Source organism: Rosa chinensis, chromosome 4 (assembly GCF_002994745.2).
Source record: "Rosa chinensis cultivar Old Blush chromosome 4, RchiOBHm-V2, whole genome shotgun sequence".
Classification (NCBI taxonomy): domain Eukaryota; kingdom Viridiplantae; phylum Streptophyta; class Magnoliopsida; order Rosales; family Rosaceae; genus Rosa; species Rosa chinensis.
The window spans coordinates 35,159,062-35,175,410 of NC_037091.1; the positions used below are offsets into that span (position 1 = coordinate 35,159,062).

The 16,349-nt window shown below is 35.0% G+C and overlaps 1 protein-coding gene across 3 annotated transcripts; it reads right to left on the reverse strand.

Moving 5' to 3' along the window:
* Positions 1 to 2,631: 2,631 nt before the first annotated feature.
* On the reverse strand, positions 2,632 to 10,892 carry LOC112196463. 3 transcript variants are annotated; one of them, XM_040517783.1, is made up of 9 exons: positions 10,627 to 10,892; positions 10,363 to 10,483; positions 9,034 to 9,085; positions 8,716 to 8,929; positions 8,332 to 8,611; positions 4,044 to 4,102; positions 3,597 to 3,689; positions 3,340 to 3,441; positions 2,632 to 3,244 (listed from the first exon to the last, which is right to left on the reverse strand). In XM_040517783.1, the coding sequence occupies exons 5-9, from the start codon at positions 8,402 to 8,404 to the stop codon at positions 3,053 to 3,055; spliced, it is 519 nt and encodes a 172-aa protein (XP_040373717.1). In that variant the 5' UTR covers positions 8,405 to 8,611; positions 8,716 to 8,929; positions 9,034 to 9,085; positions 10,363 to 10,483; positions 10,627 to 10,892; the 3' UTR covers positions 2,632 to 3,052. The 3 variants fall into 3 exon arrangements, with proteins under 3 accessions (XP_040373717.1, XP_040373716.1, XP_024192580.2); XM_040517782.1 differs by having other exon boundaries at positions 2,692 to 3,244; positions 3,325 to 3,441; positions 10,627 to 10,889; XM_024336812.2 differs by lacking the exon at positions 9,034 to 9,085 and having other exon boundaries at positions 2,692 to 3,244; positions 3,325 to 3,441; positions 10,627 to 10,889.
* Between the last annotated feature and the right edge of the window lie 5,457 nt (positions 10,893 to 16,349).

Genomic DNA, 16,349 nt, shown 5'->3' on the forward strand with positions numbered 1-16,349 from the left:
GTATCGTTTTTAAGCCTTATTATTATTTATTTCTTTCTTTCAAATCGGTTCTAAATTCTAATCGAGTTTGTTGTTACAACATACTAGGTAAAATGGCTACAATCTACCTGAGTTTATTTCAAGTTACAGTGGAGGCACCGAGGCACTTCTAGTCTTCGACTAAGGATATATTGCTGTGTTCTTTTTCTATTGGAAATTTTAAAGAGTTGGACATGCTGGTGTGAGCTTGTGGGTTTTCTAGAGTTAAAACTCCAACACAACGATATGGTTACTTACTTGGCTTTGATTGCATGGATATTGTGGCAAGCTAGAAATGACCTAGACTTCAACTTTAATTCACTACAACACAGATGGTAATTTCCGACGATGAAAAATGGTCGGAAATAGGGCATTTTCGTCGGAAATACCTTTTTCCGACTAAAAGTCGTCATCGGAAATGTCGTGGTCGGAAATAATTTTCTTCCGACCAACCGTCGGAAATGCTTGACCATTTCCGACGAATATCACCATCGGATTTTAGTCTCGTTTTGGTCAGAATTAATGTTTGTTTCGTCCGAAAAAAGTCGACGGAATTAAGGTTTTTCGTCGGAAATATCGGAAATACAATTATTTCCAACGAATTATTTCCGACCACACTTTTGGTCGTAATATCTATTTCCGACGACGTAGATTCGACCACTCGTTTTGTTGGAATAAGTCTTTTCCCATGATTTTTTTCCGACCACAATTGTTGTCGGAAAACTTTTTCCTATGACATATTTTAAACCAAAAACTTCGTCGGAATATATATTTCCGACTAACTACTTTTGTTGGGAATTAGTATTTGAGTATTTCCGATTACATATTTACTTTGTGGGAATTAATAATCATTACTGTCTATACAAATGACTTTTACTGATGAATAATTATTGTCACAAACGGCTCACCTCTTGTGGAAATAAATATAGTAAATGAAATTACATTCGATTTTAATTATTAGAATTTTTTCACAAATTGAATATTTATTTTCTGGAACTTGAAGAACTAAATAAATATAGTGAAGATTTGAATAATTGATTGAATGCAAACTACATAGTCTTAATACATAGATAAAATAACATCATCCATGACATTAGAATAGTACGAGAGAAAATACTCTATTCGAGAGAAAATACTAACCTAAAAACAAAAAATAAAAGATTACATTTGTCAAACATGTCTAAGGAAACTAATTGCCACCTAAAAGCCCAATACGTACTGAAGTTAGTAACTACAATCTCCACTTAAGCATGATTGAATAAACAAAGACAAACCTATGGTCTTCATTTCTTCCCCTTAAACTTTGCAACTGCATTCCTCAATGTCTCGTCCTATAGCCAATCCAACATGTTGCAAATTACTATAATATCTCACAGGAGGTATGAAAAAGAAAACAAATATAGCATGTTTAACAGTACATATAAAATGGGTCAGTGCTATCATATCATAAGCTAAAGTCATTGACCATATATAATACTCTAAGATACTTAGTTGCACATTATTAATACCGCAAGTAATAAAACCATTAATTCTAAACTACTCGCACATTATTAATATTTTGTTGCCTCATATAAATAGATAAGGTTTGTTCGAATACCTTGTAACTAGTGGCTAGCAGCTAAGGATCAAGATGCATTTGCTTCGGAATCTCCATTAGTAGATTTACCCTGTCAAAATAGCAAAACAGGAAATGGAACAAAGTATAATAAGTATGAGGACCTTATAAAAAAACTCCTAATTGCTGCAAAAACGCCTTGACAACAAGAATGTTTTTTTAACGACTTTGGAAGCCACATCCTTTGTACATATATACACAAGAGAAAACATGAATTCCCACATCCTGTTTGCAAACAAATCACATGCCAACTAGCTGAGTGAACCAGTTGAGAGTAGGTAACAAAAAGATTCATTTCCCTACCTGAAACAAAAGTCCTAGGAAGCAAAGCTTCTAGAAGGTATAGATTATGCATGGAGTGTATTTCAGACTTCTTCAAACTTTATCAATAGAGCAGAACCATTTGATGTATATCATACCCCAATTGAGTCTAAATTGAAAGAGAAATCTAATTCTTGTTAGTTCAAGATCATATCTTGCACTTAAGTTGATCATCTACACTGATTGTTTGAAATCCCTTAATCAAATTAAAGTCATGTGCACACATTGGTTCAAAATTGAAATACCTTAATTTTCTGTATCATTTACGTTATTTCCTAAGATAAGTCATAGTCATGTGTGAAGTTGGAATGTATTCAGCTATATGTATCAAGTAGCTATGATAAGTCATTGTCATGTACATGCAGAATCAAAGTTTTTCCTTTATGTATTCAGCTACATGGTATCAATTAGCACTACACAAGGTGGCCAAATGATGTCCAAATATTTGAAAATGGAGCTTCATCCTAGAATGAAGTCTGAATTCTCTATAGCTTTTCTAATATGTTCATGATTTACTGTACTGTAGCTTTCCTACCGCAGCCATTATGGTTAACACCTTTGTTTAAGATTGTTGCTTCTCAAGGATGTAGCTATTATAATGAACTGATGTGATGCAATTTTTTTCTTTCTTTTCAATGAAGTGATGATAAAAAATAAATTAAAATCAAGGTATTGCATAAACTAAGACAACTCTTGCAGCCTTCAATTACTGAACATGCACAAATATATGCACAATGTAATACCAAAAGAAGACTAATCAATTAGATATGCAGAGAGGTGATACAATCATACAAATCACACTTTAAAAAGTAGGGCACATACAAAATCGATCAAAAGCTAGGTTTACTTGCAACCATATGTTTCACTCAGCAAAATCAAAATCCCAAAAGGACAAAGCAGAATATGCAATCACTTAAAGAGGCATGGAGTTTTTGAAAATGACCAAAAAACAGTGATTCTCTCGCAAATTGAGAATGACTTGAACTATTTGCCATGAAAGCTTGAAGGACTTGTTTCAAATCAGCCACCATATCCGTAAGAGTATGAACTTGTTGTTCCAATTGTCCAAACTCTTTGTCACGTTCCAAACACACGCGCTTATTGCATGTTAATTTGGCTGCTACTCGAACCGCACACATCTTCAGGTGGTTCCATTCCGTCACCTAAGCCATGAATTTTGCCATGTTTAGACCCACCAACCACCTCCTTGTATATGTCCCAATCATCCAATTCGTCTTCACCATCACCACCCAAAGTCTCCTCTATACGTTTTTGCAATTCCATACATTCCTTCAAAGAAAACATATATAACTAATATAAGTACGTACTATAATGTCAAGGAGAATTATAAATAAAATACTAAAATATACATAAAGATCCTTTGCCTTCTCACTCTGCCAATGTTCCGGTTTTCCATCTTTAGGCTTAGAAATATGAAACCTTCTAAACATCTCTATTGGACTCAGTTCAACTCCAGTCTTATCAATCTGCAAGATTTAAATAATAAGGTGAAAGCATTGGTAAAAAAAGAAATAAAGTGTATAGGGTAAACCAACAATAGAGGCAAGGTGGAAGCTAAGCAATCATTAATGAATGAAAAAAAATAAGGCAGATTCTATCCGAAACTATTTGTTGTACATACCTCCTCTTTTATGTACTTCGCCATTGGAACTGAACCCGTTGTATGCACCATAGTTAATTTGTCACGATTAATTGCATTCCGCTCACTCTTCTCCTATATATTTCATTAAAAGAGGTAAATAACGAGAAACACAAGAAATATTAATCAAATGTCACTAAATTAGTTTAAAATACTCTGCTGCACAGTTCAGAACTAAATTATTTAGCAAACCTAGACTCAATGGAATTTTCTGAAAATTTTACAGAACACCATAGACACATTGAATAACATGTACACAAAATTTTATAGAAATCAGAGTTGTTTTGGCATAGAAAATAAATAACAGAAAACAAAACTTAAGAAAACAGAAATATATTTTGGGACTTGAAAACAATTTCAAAACGAAACTAAGGACTCTTTAGCTACCACCAAACTCATTCTATCATATATATTTAGTTATGAAATCACCTGCCATGTTTCTTTTAGCCATTCATCAACCATTGGTGTCCATATTTCTGGCTTCAAATGTAAAATGACCATATACATGCTCACAACATATGCACACAATCATAAAAGGGATTAAGGCTTACCTTCAGCAATTACTGGCATGGATTCCATCTTATGCAACTGCAAACACGAACACTGAATATAGCCTTCTGTTACTTACCAACTTGCTTCTCAATGGACAGAACAATATGCAAAACGTCGGTAGTAATCAGGGACCAATTCATCTGTATATATAGGTAACTTAAACCTCAAGAAGCTTCCCATTAAAGCTATCCATATCGGTTTAGGTTTCCTAGTTAGATTCTTAATGTATCACAACTTGTAGCCTTCCTTGTAGACTAAGCAATAGATTACTATCCTTAATGAATTGATACACTATTCATTAAGTCACTAGTATTGATTTACTGTTTGTATCCATGTTAAACTAGGATTGATATTAAGCTAATCATCAATTACTTTATGATGATATGTGTTATGTCCATATTTGATCTTACAATCTCCCCCTTGGACTCACACATATCATGCTCGATGATTTGCACCAGAGAACATCAAAACCTACTTAACTTACTGAAGTGCGCGCCAGATAACAAACTTAAATCGAAAATCCATTCCAACATGGTCAGATCACAGTTACTTATGCAGAGCAAGAAACAGTATACATTTTAACAAAAATGCAGAGTTTCAAAACCACAAACACAAGCTCCTGCAATCCACATATGTCAAACCAGAAGTGATACAATATATGTTAATGTGTATCAACAAGTAAACATATATTAGGTCCTACTTTATGTTTCTAAAACCAGAAACTCAAGCAAATTTACTGAACACTGATGGCTTAAAATTATTGCTTGAACCTTAGCATCATGCTATACATGATTTAAGCCATCTGATAGCAAGTATGATATTCAAAACAAGATGATAAATTCCAAAACAAAACAATAAAGCTGCAGCAAAATCATAACTGGAAATACCTCAAAATTTTATTGATAATCAAAACTGTCATTACAAATAAGTTGTGATAAACAAAAATAAAAAGATCACAACTAAAACACAAGAACTCAAAAAACCTTAGAATTTTAAATGCTCCAACTGGACTAACTCTCTACTGATCTTAGCATCTAAATTAGCTAAAATTCCAATGCTTGCTGTATGTTTCTGGAATGCTGCTACTGACAATGCCTTGGTGAAAGGATCTGCTAGCTGTGAATTTGTGTCAATACTCAAAACAGCTATTTCACCATGCTTTACTCTTTCTCTAACACTGTAATACTTTAGATCAATATGCTTGGAATTATTTGACCTTTTACTGTTCTTGCTAAAGAAAACTGCAGCCTCATTGTCACAATAAATCACAAGTGTTCCAGCCACAATGTGACTCAATACTTTGGTCTGCATGAGAAAATTCCTAATCCAAAGTCCTTCACACACAGTTTCATATACTGCAATAAATTCGGCTTGCATAGTAGAAGTTGAAACAAGTGTTTGTTTCATGGTTTTCCAAGCAATAGCACCTCCTGCAAGCATGAACACATATCCACAAGTGGACTTCTTGGAGTCTGGATAATTCCCTGCAAAATCCGAGTCTGAGAATCCAATGAGTTTCAGATCCTCCACTTGCCTATAAACTAGCATGTGGCTTTTAGTTCTCTGCAGGTATCTCAACACTTTCTTCCCAGCTACCCAATGTTCATGGCCTGGATTAGATTGGAATCTAGACAAAATCCCTACTGCAAAAGACAAATCCGGCCTAGTGCAGACTTGTGCATACATGAGACTTCCTACAAGTCTGGCATAAGGCTTTGACTCCATATTTTCTTTCTCAACATCACTATTGGGACTTTGCTTCTTGGTTAACTTATCTCCTTTGGACATGGGAACTTCTCCAGCTGCACACTTCTCCATACCAAATCTCTTTAAAATTTTGGTAACATAATTCTGTTGAGACAAACCAAGTAGTCTCTGTGCCCTATCTCTTTTAATCTCAATACCTAGTACATAGGATGCTTCTCCTAAGTCTTTCATGTCAAAATTCCTTGACAGAAAACTCTTGGTATCTTTAAGCAATTTAATGTTACTGCTAGCCAAAAGTATATCATCCACATAGAGTACCAGAAAAATAAAATTGTTCCCAACAGTCTTCAAATAAACACACTCATCAACAAGATTTTCTGTAAATCCAAAAGTAGAAATCACAGAATCAAATTTCTTGTACCACTGTCTAGAAGCTTGTTTTAGGCCATAAATTGATTTTCTTAACTTACACACTAAGTTTTCACTTCCAGCTTGTACAAACCCTTCTGGCTGCCTCATATAAATCACTTCATCTAGTTCGCCATTCAAGAAAGCTGTTTTAACATCCATCTGGTGCAGCTCCATATCAAAATGAGCCACTAAAGCCATGATTATCCTAAACGAGTCTTTTGTAGAAACTGGAGAAAAAGTCTCAGTAAAATCAATGCCCTCCTTCTGTGTAAAACCTTTGGCAACTAATCTTGCTTTATGTCTCTCTACATTGCCATTTGCATCTCTTTTGATTTTGAAAACCCATTTACAACCTATAGGCTTCTGGTTGGGGTCAGGTTCAACTAATTCCCAAACTGCATTTTGACTCATGGAATTAATTTCTGCTTCCATTGCTTGCTGCCATTGATGAGATTCATTACTTTCAATGGCCTGATTAAATGTAGTTGGATCATTGTCCTCTGCACAGTCCATTTCAATTTCTGCTTCTTGTAGATAAACAATGTAGTCACTCTCTTCCCCCCATAAGTTGGTTTTCTTGCTCTCTGTGATCTTCTAGGTTGAGCCACTGGATGATTTTGAGGTTCAGTTACTTGACCAGTTACGTGGTCAGTTACTTGGTCAGTGACATGGGCAGTGACATGGTCAGTGACATGGTCAGTGACATGGTCAGTGACATGGGCAGTGACTTGACCAGGCACAGTTACTTGGGTAGTTACATGGTCAGTGACATGGGCAGTGACTTGACCAGGCACAGTTACTTGGGTAGTTACATGGTCAGTGACATGGTCAGTGACTTGGTCAGTGACCTGACTAGTTGGTCAGTTACCTGATCATCGTTTTCTGCCAACATCAATGAAGAATGCTTTGTGCATCATAATCACTTATGCCAACAGAAAACCACAAAACCCATGAGCTTTTAACTTTATATTCTACCCAGATTCATCCTTGTAAGAAAATTAAGCTCTCGTATCTGTCAATTTTAATAATGTGTAAACAAAATCTGGGAGATTTTTGTTCTTCATGCAATTTTTACACAATCACAGATACAATACCATATCATCAATCAATTCATCATGCATATTCAAGCACAATCAAAATTGTTTCGATTCCAAGAAACCACAGAACAATCAAGAAATTGTAAATTTCATCCGGTCACCATCTACTCTAACCTAACGCACGCCGGGAATGCAACTAGTGTTCTTGAGCACAATCAAAATTCAATTATCATGCTATGAATCGAAATCAATTTCACAGAAAAACCTGTTTTTGCTTTTTCCCCAATTTGCTGCTAAAAATCACAGCGGAAGCGTGAACTTGATATTTAACCAGATGCAGCAATTGACTTAAGTAACTTACCTTGATCAGTTACATGACCAGTTACATGGTCAGTTACATGGTCAGTTACCTGATCAGTGACTTGGTCCGTAAAGCAAAAACCCCTTTTTTTTTTTTTTTTTTTTGTGTTTGTTTTGCAAAACCCTAAAACGATTTTGATACTTGTGAGCCTATGCTCTGATACCAATTGTAAAATGACCATATACATGCTCACAACATATGCACACAATCATAAAAGGGATTAAGGCTTACCTTCAGCAATTACTGGCATGGATTCCATCTTATGCAACTGCAAACACGAACACTGAATATAGCCTTCTGTTACTTACCAACTTGCTTCTCAATGGACAGAACAATATGCAAAACGTCGGTAGTAATCAGGGACCAATTCATCTGTATATATAGGTAACTTAAACCTCAAGAAGCTTCCCATTAAAGCTATCCATATCGGTTTAGGTTTCCTAGTTAGATTCTTAATGTATCACAACTTGTAGCCTTCCTTGTAGACTAAGCAATAGATTACTATCCTTAATGAATTGATACACTATTCATTAAGTCACTAGTATTGATTTACTGTTTGTATCCATGTTAAACTAGGATTGATATTAAGCTAATCATCAATTACTTTATGATGATATGTGTTATGTCCATATTTGATCTTACATCAAATACGACGGAGTGTTGGCATATCGAGCTGCAGCAGTCTTGTGTTTGCGGAAAACACTATTCTGAATTTCACTCATCCAGTCACCATAACGAGTCTTGATATCTTCCGTGAATACATCTTTTAGTTCTTCCTCGGAGCAATCAAATTTGAAATTTTTATTCTTCCATAGGTCAAACAACTTATCCAATTGATCTTGCGGATATTGTGCCCATGTTATGAATGGGCCTTGCAGCTCTGACCTGAAGAGGGGCCAAATACTTCGCAAGCTTGGGGAGTTATAATCCTAGGCATTGTAAACATAATTAAACTTAGCATGAAAAACATATGCAATTTCAATAATGGAAGAGGTGGCACGTTCCGACAAAAATTGACTGACTTTAAACATACCTCTTTCCATAAATCTCTGCATTCATGCCGTAGCCTTTTTCTCCTTTAGCAAGGCCTCTACCTTTCCTCTTGGTAGCCTCAGTTTCCAGCCCTTCCACCTCTTCATCACCATGTGTTGATTCATTGGGAATGTCTTCAGACAGTGAATGTGTGGAAGACTTGAGATGTAAAGTGCTTGCTACCATTTTCTGTCCTTTTCCTTTCTTTGTCATGACTGCATTATAATATGAAAATACACACGAAATTATATTGAGTAATACTGAACTGTAGGCATAAATATCAACCATGACTTAAAAGTCTGCTACATAGCGGCAAAACCTGCCCAAATGGTCCCAACTTTTGCTTCTGTACTAGTAGTTCAGCCAAATATCTGCTATTATACCAGCTGAGTATTAATGATCAAGACAATGTGAACAACAGCGGATAAGAACACCACCAAAAAAAGAAAAAAAAAACACACACACAGAGAAAAGTACTAGCAAAGCCAACGACAAAAACAATATACTAAATAACAGCAACACTGCAATTTGAGAAGATAGCAACTAATCAATCTCTGAATACCTAGGAAACTGATGCCTATAAGGACTCCCAGAATTGAACTCTATCCACAAATTACGCTCCTCCCTCACATCTACCAAAAATCTTCAATCACTATCCACTAAAACCAAATAGCCCTTTTCTCTAAGTTATGAGAAAGATAAGATCTAAGCATATAAGGAAGTCAAGTGGGAACAATTGGATGTACACTAATATTTTCCGGGCTAGGATGGCTAGCAGAAATTCATATATATCCAACAACAATTTGATACACATATATATTCTTGTAGACCATGCAAAAATTCATATCTTAAGAAGAAAATGAAACATTCAATTCATTTACATTTGAACTAAACAATCATTCAATTCATTCTTGCCATATCATTTTCCTGGTTGAGTCTTTGGACCAATCCAGTTGTATCCATCTAAGTTTATTAAGAAGAAAATGAAACATTCTTCTTATATAGAGACTTTATCATGATGGGGATGAAAGGGATGTTGCTGGCCAAATCTGGCCATCAATTGCTTTTACTTTCCTTTTCTCACCTCATATTGATAAGTGAGGCTTTTTAATTTTACCATAAGATAATTTTACCATTAGTAATCAAGCAAACTGAACCCCACACCCACCACAAAGCCAGATCCTAAATCTACCGCTACCTCATTTTCGCTTGGCAATATTTCGATTCTCACAAGTCCTGTTGGATTCAAAATATGTATGATTCTCTTTTGGAACTTGTTCAGAGAATCAAACAAAAGGTTCAGTTCTCCCAGTGAAATAAAAACAAATTGAAGATCAGAAAATTAAAGATCTACTTTCATGGTACTGTAAAGCTAGCTATCATAATGAAAAATTCCCATAAAAAGCAAAGAGCTGAAAATCAAAAACTGGTACAACCAGTCTGGGTTTCTCATTTCTGCTATGCAAATATTTAATGCACGAGATCCTATATGTACTATGAATCCATAATAATAAAAGTGGCTAGTAGGGTAAGTCCTAGTAGGGTCATAGAGATTAATAACATCAGAGGTAGACATAATGCAAAGTTGTGCAGATACTATAAGGGGAATTAGAGAAAATAATAAACATAGATTGGATAATTATATTACCCTTCTGCTCAACAACTAATTTCTCTTCCAGTACTTTTTCAAGCACCCCAGAGATAGCAACTTGCAAGTTCTCAGCTGCAGCCCTTGCTTCCTTGTCTTTTCAATGTATACTAATTGCATCCTGCATGTCAAATGGAAAGAATTTGAAAAAAAATAAAGGAAAAGATTTCAAAATAAAGGAAAAGAAGGAGAAAGAGATGAATAAGGAACAGTATTAATAGCTATCACAAAATTAATGGGCAATTGCTTCACCGAAAATCTAACCATATTCTCTAACTCTTCCTTTGCAAGTGTCTCTTCTAGGGTAGTGCTATAGTTTGGTCCACAAATCTAAGCTTTCAGTTGCTGGAATTGGAAGGATGATTTTAGAGTTGTTGTTCGTGGAGCTCAGGTTTAGGGGGAAGAGTTATATTTAATATGTTGAAAATATATGAGATAGACATGAAAATGACCAAAGCAGAATATGCAGAACAAATAGAGCATGGAGATACGATTTGAGACAATCTCAATAACTACTTATTCAATACAAATATTCAAGCAAATGATTGAAAGTTATGTTGTGCAGCCACCATTAATATTCCCTTGCAATAAGTATCTTACCAAATAGAGCAATTAATAAGACACATCTGCATGACTATTAGGACTAAAGCCTAAAACAAGTCTTCATACTAACAAAGATATTTAATTTCAGGTCATCAAGGTCTCCAATACTAAAAGATTACATTTGTTAGGCATGTCTGAGCAAACTCATTGGCACCTAAAAGCACAATACCTATTGGAACTTCACTACTCCCCTGCTACAAAACAATCACCAAATCCCAGATTCCAATCAACAAACTAGAAACACAACCACAACAGATACATAACAAATTAAAACCCTTAAACACTATCCCCAAAAACCATATAGCCATGTTAACCAAAAAAAAAAAAAAAACCAAATAGCTGTAAATGAGAAAGATGACATCTAATAATATAAGGAAGTCAAGTGAAGCCTTAGATTTTGGTTAAAAGAGAATTTTCCGTTGAAGTGTAAGATACGATTGCTGGTAATTGTCAACTACGTGTTGCAAAGAAAAGAGAACCCACTCACCTCAAATCCTAAACAAGACCAATCATACAATCGAAACAAGCCTCTTGTTCTATTGCGCAACTGCCAAACTTCTTTCAATTTTTATTTTCGAGCAGATCTAGAATGGAGGCACACCTGTAAACAAAGATCAAGAGGATTAGAGCTTACATTAACCAGAAGATATAGAAGAATAAGACGTACTGAGACAGAATAAAGAGGGAAAAAGGAGAACTACGCGAGAGAGAGAGTGATGGGCGATGGAAGAGAAGGCGTGAAGTTTTCGATCTGATAGGTTTATTGGAGTTTCATCGCTGGAGGTAGTAGAAGAGTAACGTGTAGAGGCTCCAAAATTTTAGGGATATGTGCAGGATGACCAAATATTTGAGGCAGCGGGAAGAATTTTAGTGGCGGCAAACAATAAAAAATTTATTTTATTTTTTATTTTAATACAAATTTCAAATTGTTATTTTGTATTTTTTCTCTTGGGACAATTATTGTTCTTTTTTTTTATATTCTTAGGTACGTGCAGTCCAGTTATATGACTACTTATATCAAACAAGTTTAATTGCATAGATATTCCACTTATTCAGGATATCTCGTCGGGAATAAGATTATATGTTGTTCAAGAGTAGATGTTATGTCGACGAAGAAATATCGTATCAAGGAGCTGATAAGCTGTCAAGGAAGAGTTGAGAAACATATATCTTGCCAAGTAAGAATAGGAACCATATATCTCGTGTAGAAGTTAATATCTCATCTAAGACATTAACATAATATAAATAAGCAAATAAAAAAAAAAAATTTAGGCATCACTAGCATGGAAGCAAATGTAGGTATACAAAAACTACCTAGTTTTACAAAGAATTATTACTATATGACAAGAAATAAAATAGGATATGTCCTTATTATAAAATAGCAACAACTTTCTTAATTTTCGTCAGATGAATCAGATGAGTCATCAATAACAATGGTTGATTTTAGACAAGATGGCCCGACCTTAGGTTTTTCAATCTTTATTCAAGTATGTAAAACACGAGGCTTTACTTCAGGATCATCAGCGGTGAGATCAATAGGGTAACGAGGGTCTTTTCCGGGATAAAACCAAGCTGGTAAAACTCGGCCTCCTGGAAAAGTAACGCCTAAATGTTGAGGTTCCACCTTTATAGCCTGTAATGGAGGTGCAACAGGTTGAACACCATTGATATACTCCAGTCCAAGTGACGGGTTAACTGGATGCACTTTTACATCAGCATCTTTTTTGGAGTTATCAAGAAGAAGAATCTCAGACGAGTCACACATATGCAAACCGTAACGAGGAAGAAGATAATGAAGAATGAGGTATTGTGCTTCAAGTCCCTACTGATGATTTGTATGTGTGTATTCTCTTTTTTCACATATAAGTCAACAAAATAACGAATTGTTTTGTGATTGCAGTACTGTCCATTTGGCAAGGTTGAAGTCTAGACATCTGAAATCAGCTGGCAAAATTTAGGCCTATTAATGTGCATTGTAATGTATATGTTGGTGTTCACATAAATTTGAATTGTATCTCTTTGTTGTTTTGTGTTCCTTGGGAGTGGTTTTGGTCTAGTCCCCCTTCCCTTTTGAATATTTTTTTTATCAATAAAATTTCGAATAAGGGCGAAGAGTCAGCTCTTAGTTTGCTTCTTAAAAAAAAAAAAAAGGATTACTACTAACTGTGTACTTTTTTACTATTATATGACATTTCTAATAGTGGCTATACTTTGTTGCATTGAATGTTGATGAACCTATTTCTGGTTTTTCATTATATATGTTATGACCAAATTTGCAAGAATATGAAGACAAAAAATGCAGGAATCTATATATTGGCCACTTTTAACCCTCTTTTTTTTTTGGTATTTCCGACGGTGAATATGTGGTCGGAAATAAACCCTATAATTTCCGACGACTTTCCGACGTAACAAACTCTTATCGGAAAATGACCATTTATTTTCCGACGACATCACACTTGGTAGGAAAAACAATTAGCGGGAACTTTTGCCACCAAATTATAATTATTTCCGACCCCACTCTAAACTTTTTCCGAGAGATTGTTTGCCGTCGGAAATAATGGTCATCCAAAATTTGTATTTCCGACGGGAAAAAATTTTTGGTCGGAAATAATGTCACTTCCGACCAAAAAAGGATTTGGTCGGAAAAAGTCAGTCGGAAAAGGACAAGAGTTCACAAGAGTTCAAGGGAAGTTTAGAGTGAAGTTTGTGCCCAACATGAAGACATTAGGCCCTTTTATTTTGCCTCTATGGGATGTGACGTTTTTGCAATGCCTTAGTAGATTTCTAGAAGTCTCTACATCTACACGAGCTCTACTAGGTTTTTAGGACACTTTGTTAAATTCCTTACCCTTTCATTTCTTAAAACCTTGAGCCTTGGCCCCATTACAACCCTTAGTAAGACCTATTTGATCCTTAAAATGGGACAGCCTTTGATCTGTGGAGATGAGTTATAAGAGTTGAACCTATGGCTTGGGTCCATCCATGCAAGTAGTTGATATTTTTCATGAGATCTTTGAAAAAAAAATTATATTCACAAAGTGCTTTTCGTTTCTTATATATGTGAGCTATTTGATTGCCTCAAAATATTTTCTCTCACATATAATTGAGTGATTATAAGTTTTTAAGCATTGCCTTGAATTCTGAGAGAAGAAAGAGTGGATATACCTTGTGAGGATATGAATCATACTTGTCTGAAACATGCTAAGCTCCACCCCATCACCATTGTTACAACCAAGTCCTACTTGTGTATGTGTGGATTATATGTTTTAATTAACTCTTGAATGCCTAAACATTGATTCTTGGTTGAGTGCTAATCTTGATGTTGTGAAAGTAAGAGATTTATGAGACAAAATGTTGAAGGGCAATAGAGTCATTGTATGTTATAATGTTTGAGTCTTTCTTTCTTTAAATTTTGTTGAGTCTAAGTTTGTGTCTATGTTTTGATTTTGCTAAGGGACTAGCAAAAGCTAAGTGTGGGGGAAACTGATAAGAGCATTTTAATGCGACGTTTTAATTGTTATTTCCTCATATTTACTTAGTTATTTCCTTAAATAAATCCTTCTTGTTTAGGAAAGTTTCCATCCTTAGAAAGTTTCTATTTTTAGTAACTTTAATAAAAGTTTCTATTTTCTAGGTACCTTGGAATAAATGGAGCTGAAATGAATAAATGGAGTTTTCCTGGTCCGACTAGGAATCCCAGTCAACGCAGGAATCATGATAAGGCTAGGAAACCTGAAGGCATGAGGAGACCACATGATGACATGGGAGATATTTTGGGAGATTAAATCTGATTTTTGCATGGAAAATCAAGGAGATTACGTGGAGAATATCAAGGGAGAATTTTAAGGAAGAAAAGATTCAAAACAAGTCTAGATTCGTTCCTCAATTCCCTCAAGATATGTTGGCTTAGAGAATAAAATCTGCAATTTTAATGTGAAAATCAAGAGAAAATCAAGGGGAGGACATTAAGGATAAAGCCATGGAGAGATTTAAGGGAGAAAAGGTCCAAAATGAGTCCGGATACATTGTCTAGGTTCATGCCTAGATATTTGGCCGAAAATGGTGAATAAAATCAGATTAAATCTTGGGAAAATCAGCAATAATATATTTGGAAAGATTATGGATTTATTTTGGAGTTTTTTGATTGGTTGAGTGACGTGGCAGAGCTGACGTGGCATTAATTCATTGGTTGGAGCTGTGTGGTGCAACCAAAAAATTCCTTAGAAATTAAATTCATGAAGCCTTGCCTTCCCCTATATAAACCCCCCTATGCTACACCACAAAACACACCTCTTCATTCAGAAAATTCCCTCCATAACGTCAAGCTTTCTCTCCATCCTCTAGTTTCAAGTCTCTGCGTCTTCAAGCAAAGAGAAGAAGAGAAGAAGAAGCCATGAAGCCTCCTAGCCGCCAAAATCCACCTTGTGTCGTGAAGCTTTGGAGCCTTGCTTTCAAGATCCAAGACCAACGTCTCAAGCTTTCCACCATTCACCCTTCATGGTGTAATTCTATCTTATTCCTTGTAACCTTTTTGGTTTTCTTTGTTTTGATTTCGTATGAACTTGATTTCTAGTTGACATAAACGTTAAGGGCAAAGTTTAAAGTCTATTTTTATGTTTTGAAATAAAGTTGTGATTTTTATATGTTGATTTAAATGTTGCTTATGTGAGATTGCTTGATTGATTTTGGATTATAGAAAACTTTTTCATGTTTATGTTCTTTGGTGGCCAACTTAGTATATATGCATGTAATTGGAGCTAATTTAAGTAGTAAAGGCTTTGGACAAAAGTCGAAAACAATTAAGGAGGATTGCAAATAGGTGAACTTATTCATAACTAGGTTGTGCACTTTGGTTGACATCCTTTCTTTGTTCTTCATGCGTTGAATGTGTTCTTGATTAGCTAGCTTTCTAGACTATGATTGCATGTTCAATAGGATTGATTTAGGTGCTTTCACTTAGATTAATTATTCAAGGAAAGTAAAAAATGGGAAATCGTTTGCTTTCTAACATTTCACATGGTCAACTTCTTTCTCATGACATAGAAAATCAACTATAGGAATTGTGATTGGATTTCATTCAAATGATTGTGGATTTGATCTTTGTTCCTTGCGTTCCACCCTTGTATATATGTTTTTACCTTTCTTTTATTTTATTTATTTTAATTTTCAATTTATTAATCCTAAACCCCCTTCTTTATGTTTGCTTGTATATATTTCTATTCTTTGTTTTATTTTTGTAAATAATACTTTATACTTATTTTAATTCTTTAGTTGTTTTTGCAATTACAGGTGTACCCTCATTTTATAGGGTTAAATTATATGCTTACTTTGATCGTACCAATTTTTGGCGCCGTTGCCGGGGATTGAAAAATCACTTGTTTTTG

Excerpts from the sequence above, each read along its gene's own strand:
- LOC112196463 (XM_024336812.2), bottom strand. The coding sequence starts at position 8,404 with ATGAGTGAAATTCAGAATAGTGTTTTCCGCAAACACAAGACTGCTGCA. Across the intron at positions 4,103-8,331 it reads ATATGCCAACACTCCGTCGT|ATTTGAAGCCAGAAATATGG; the intron begins ATTTGATGTAAG and ends TGGTCATTTTAC. Across the intron at positions 3,442-3,596 it reads CGAAGTACATAAAAGAGGAG|ATTGATAAGACTGGAGTTGA; the intron begins GTATGTACAACA and ends TAAATCTTGCAG.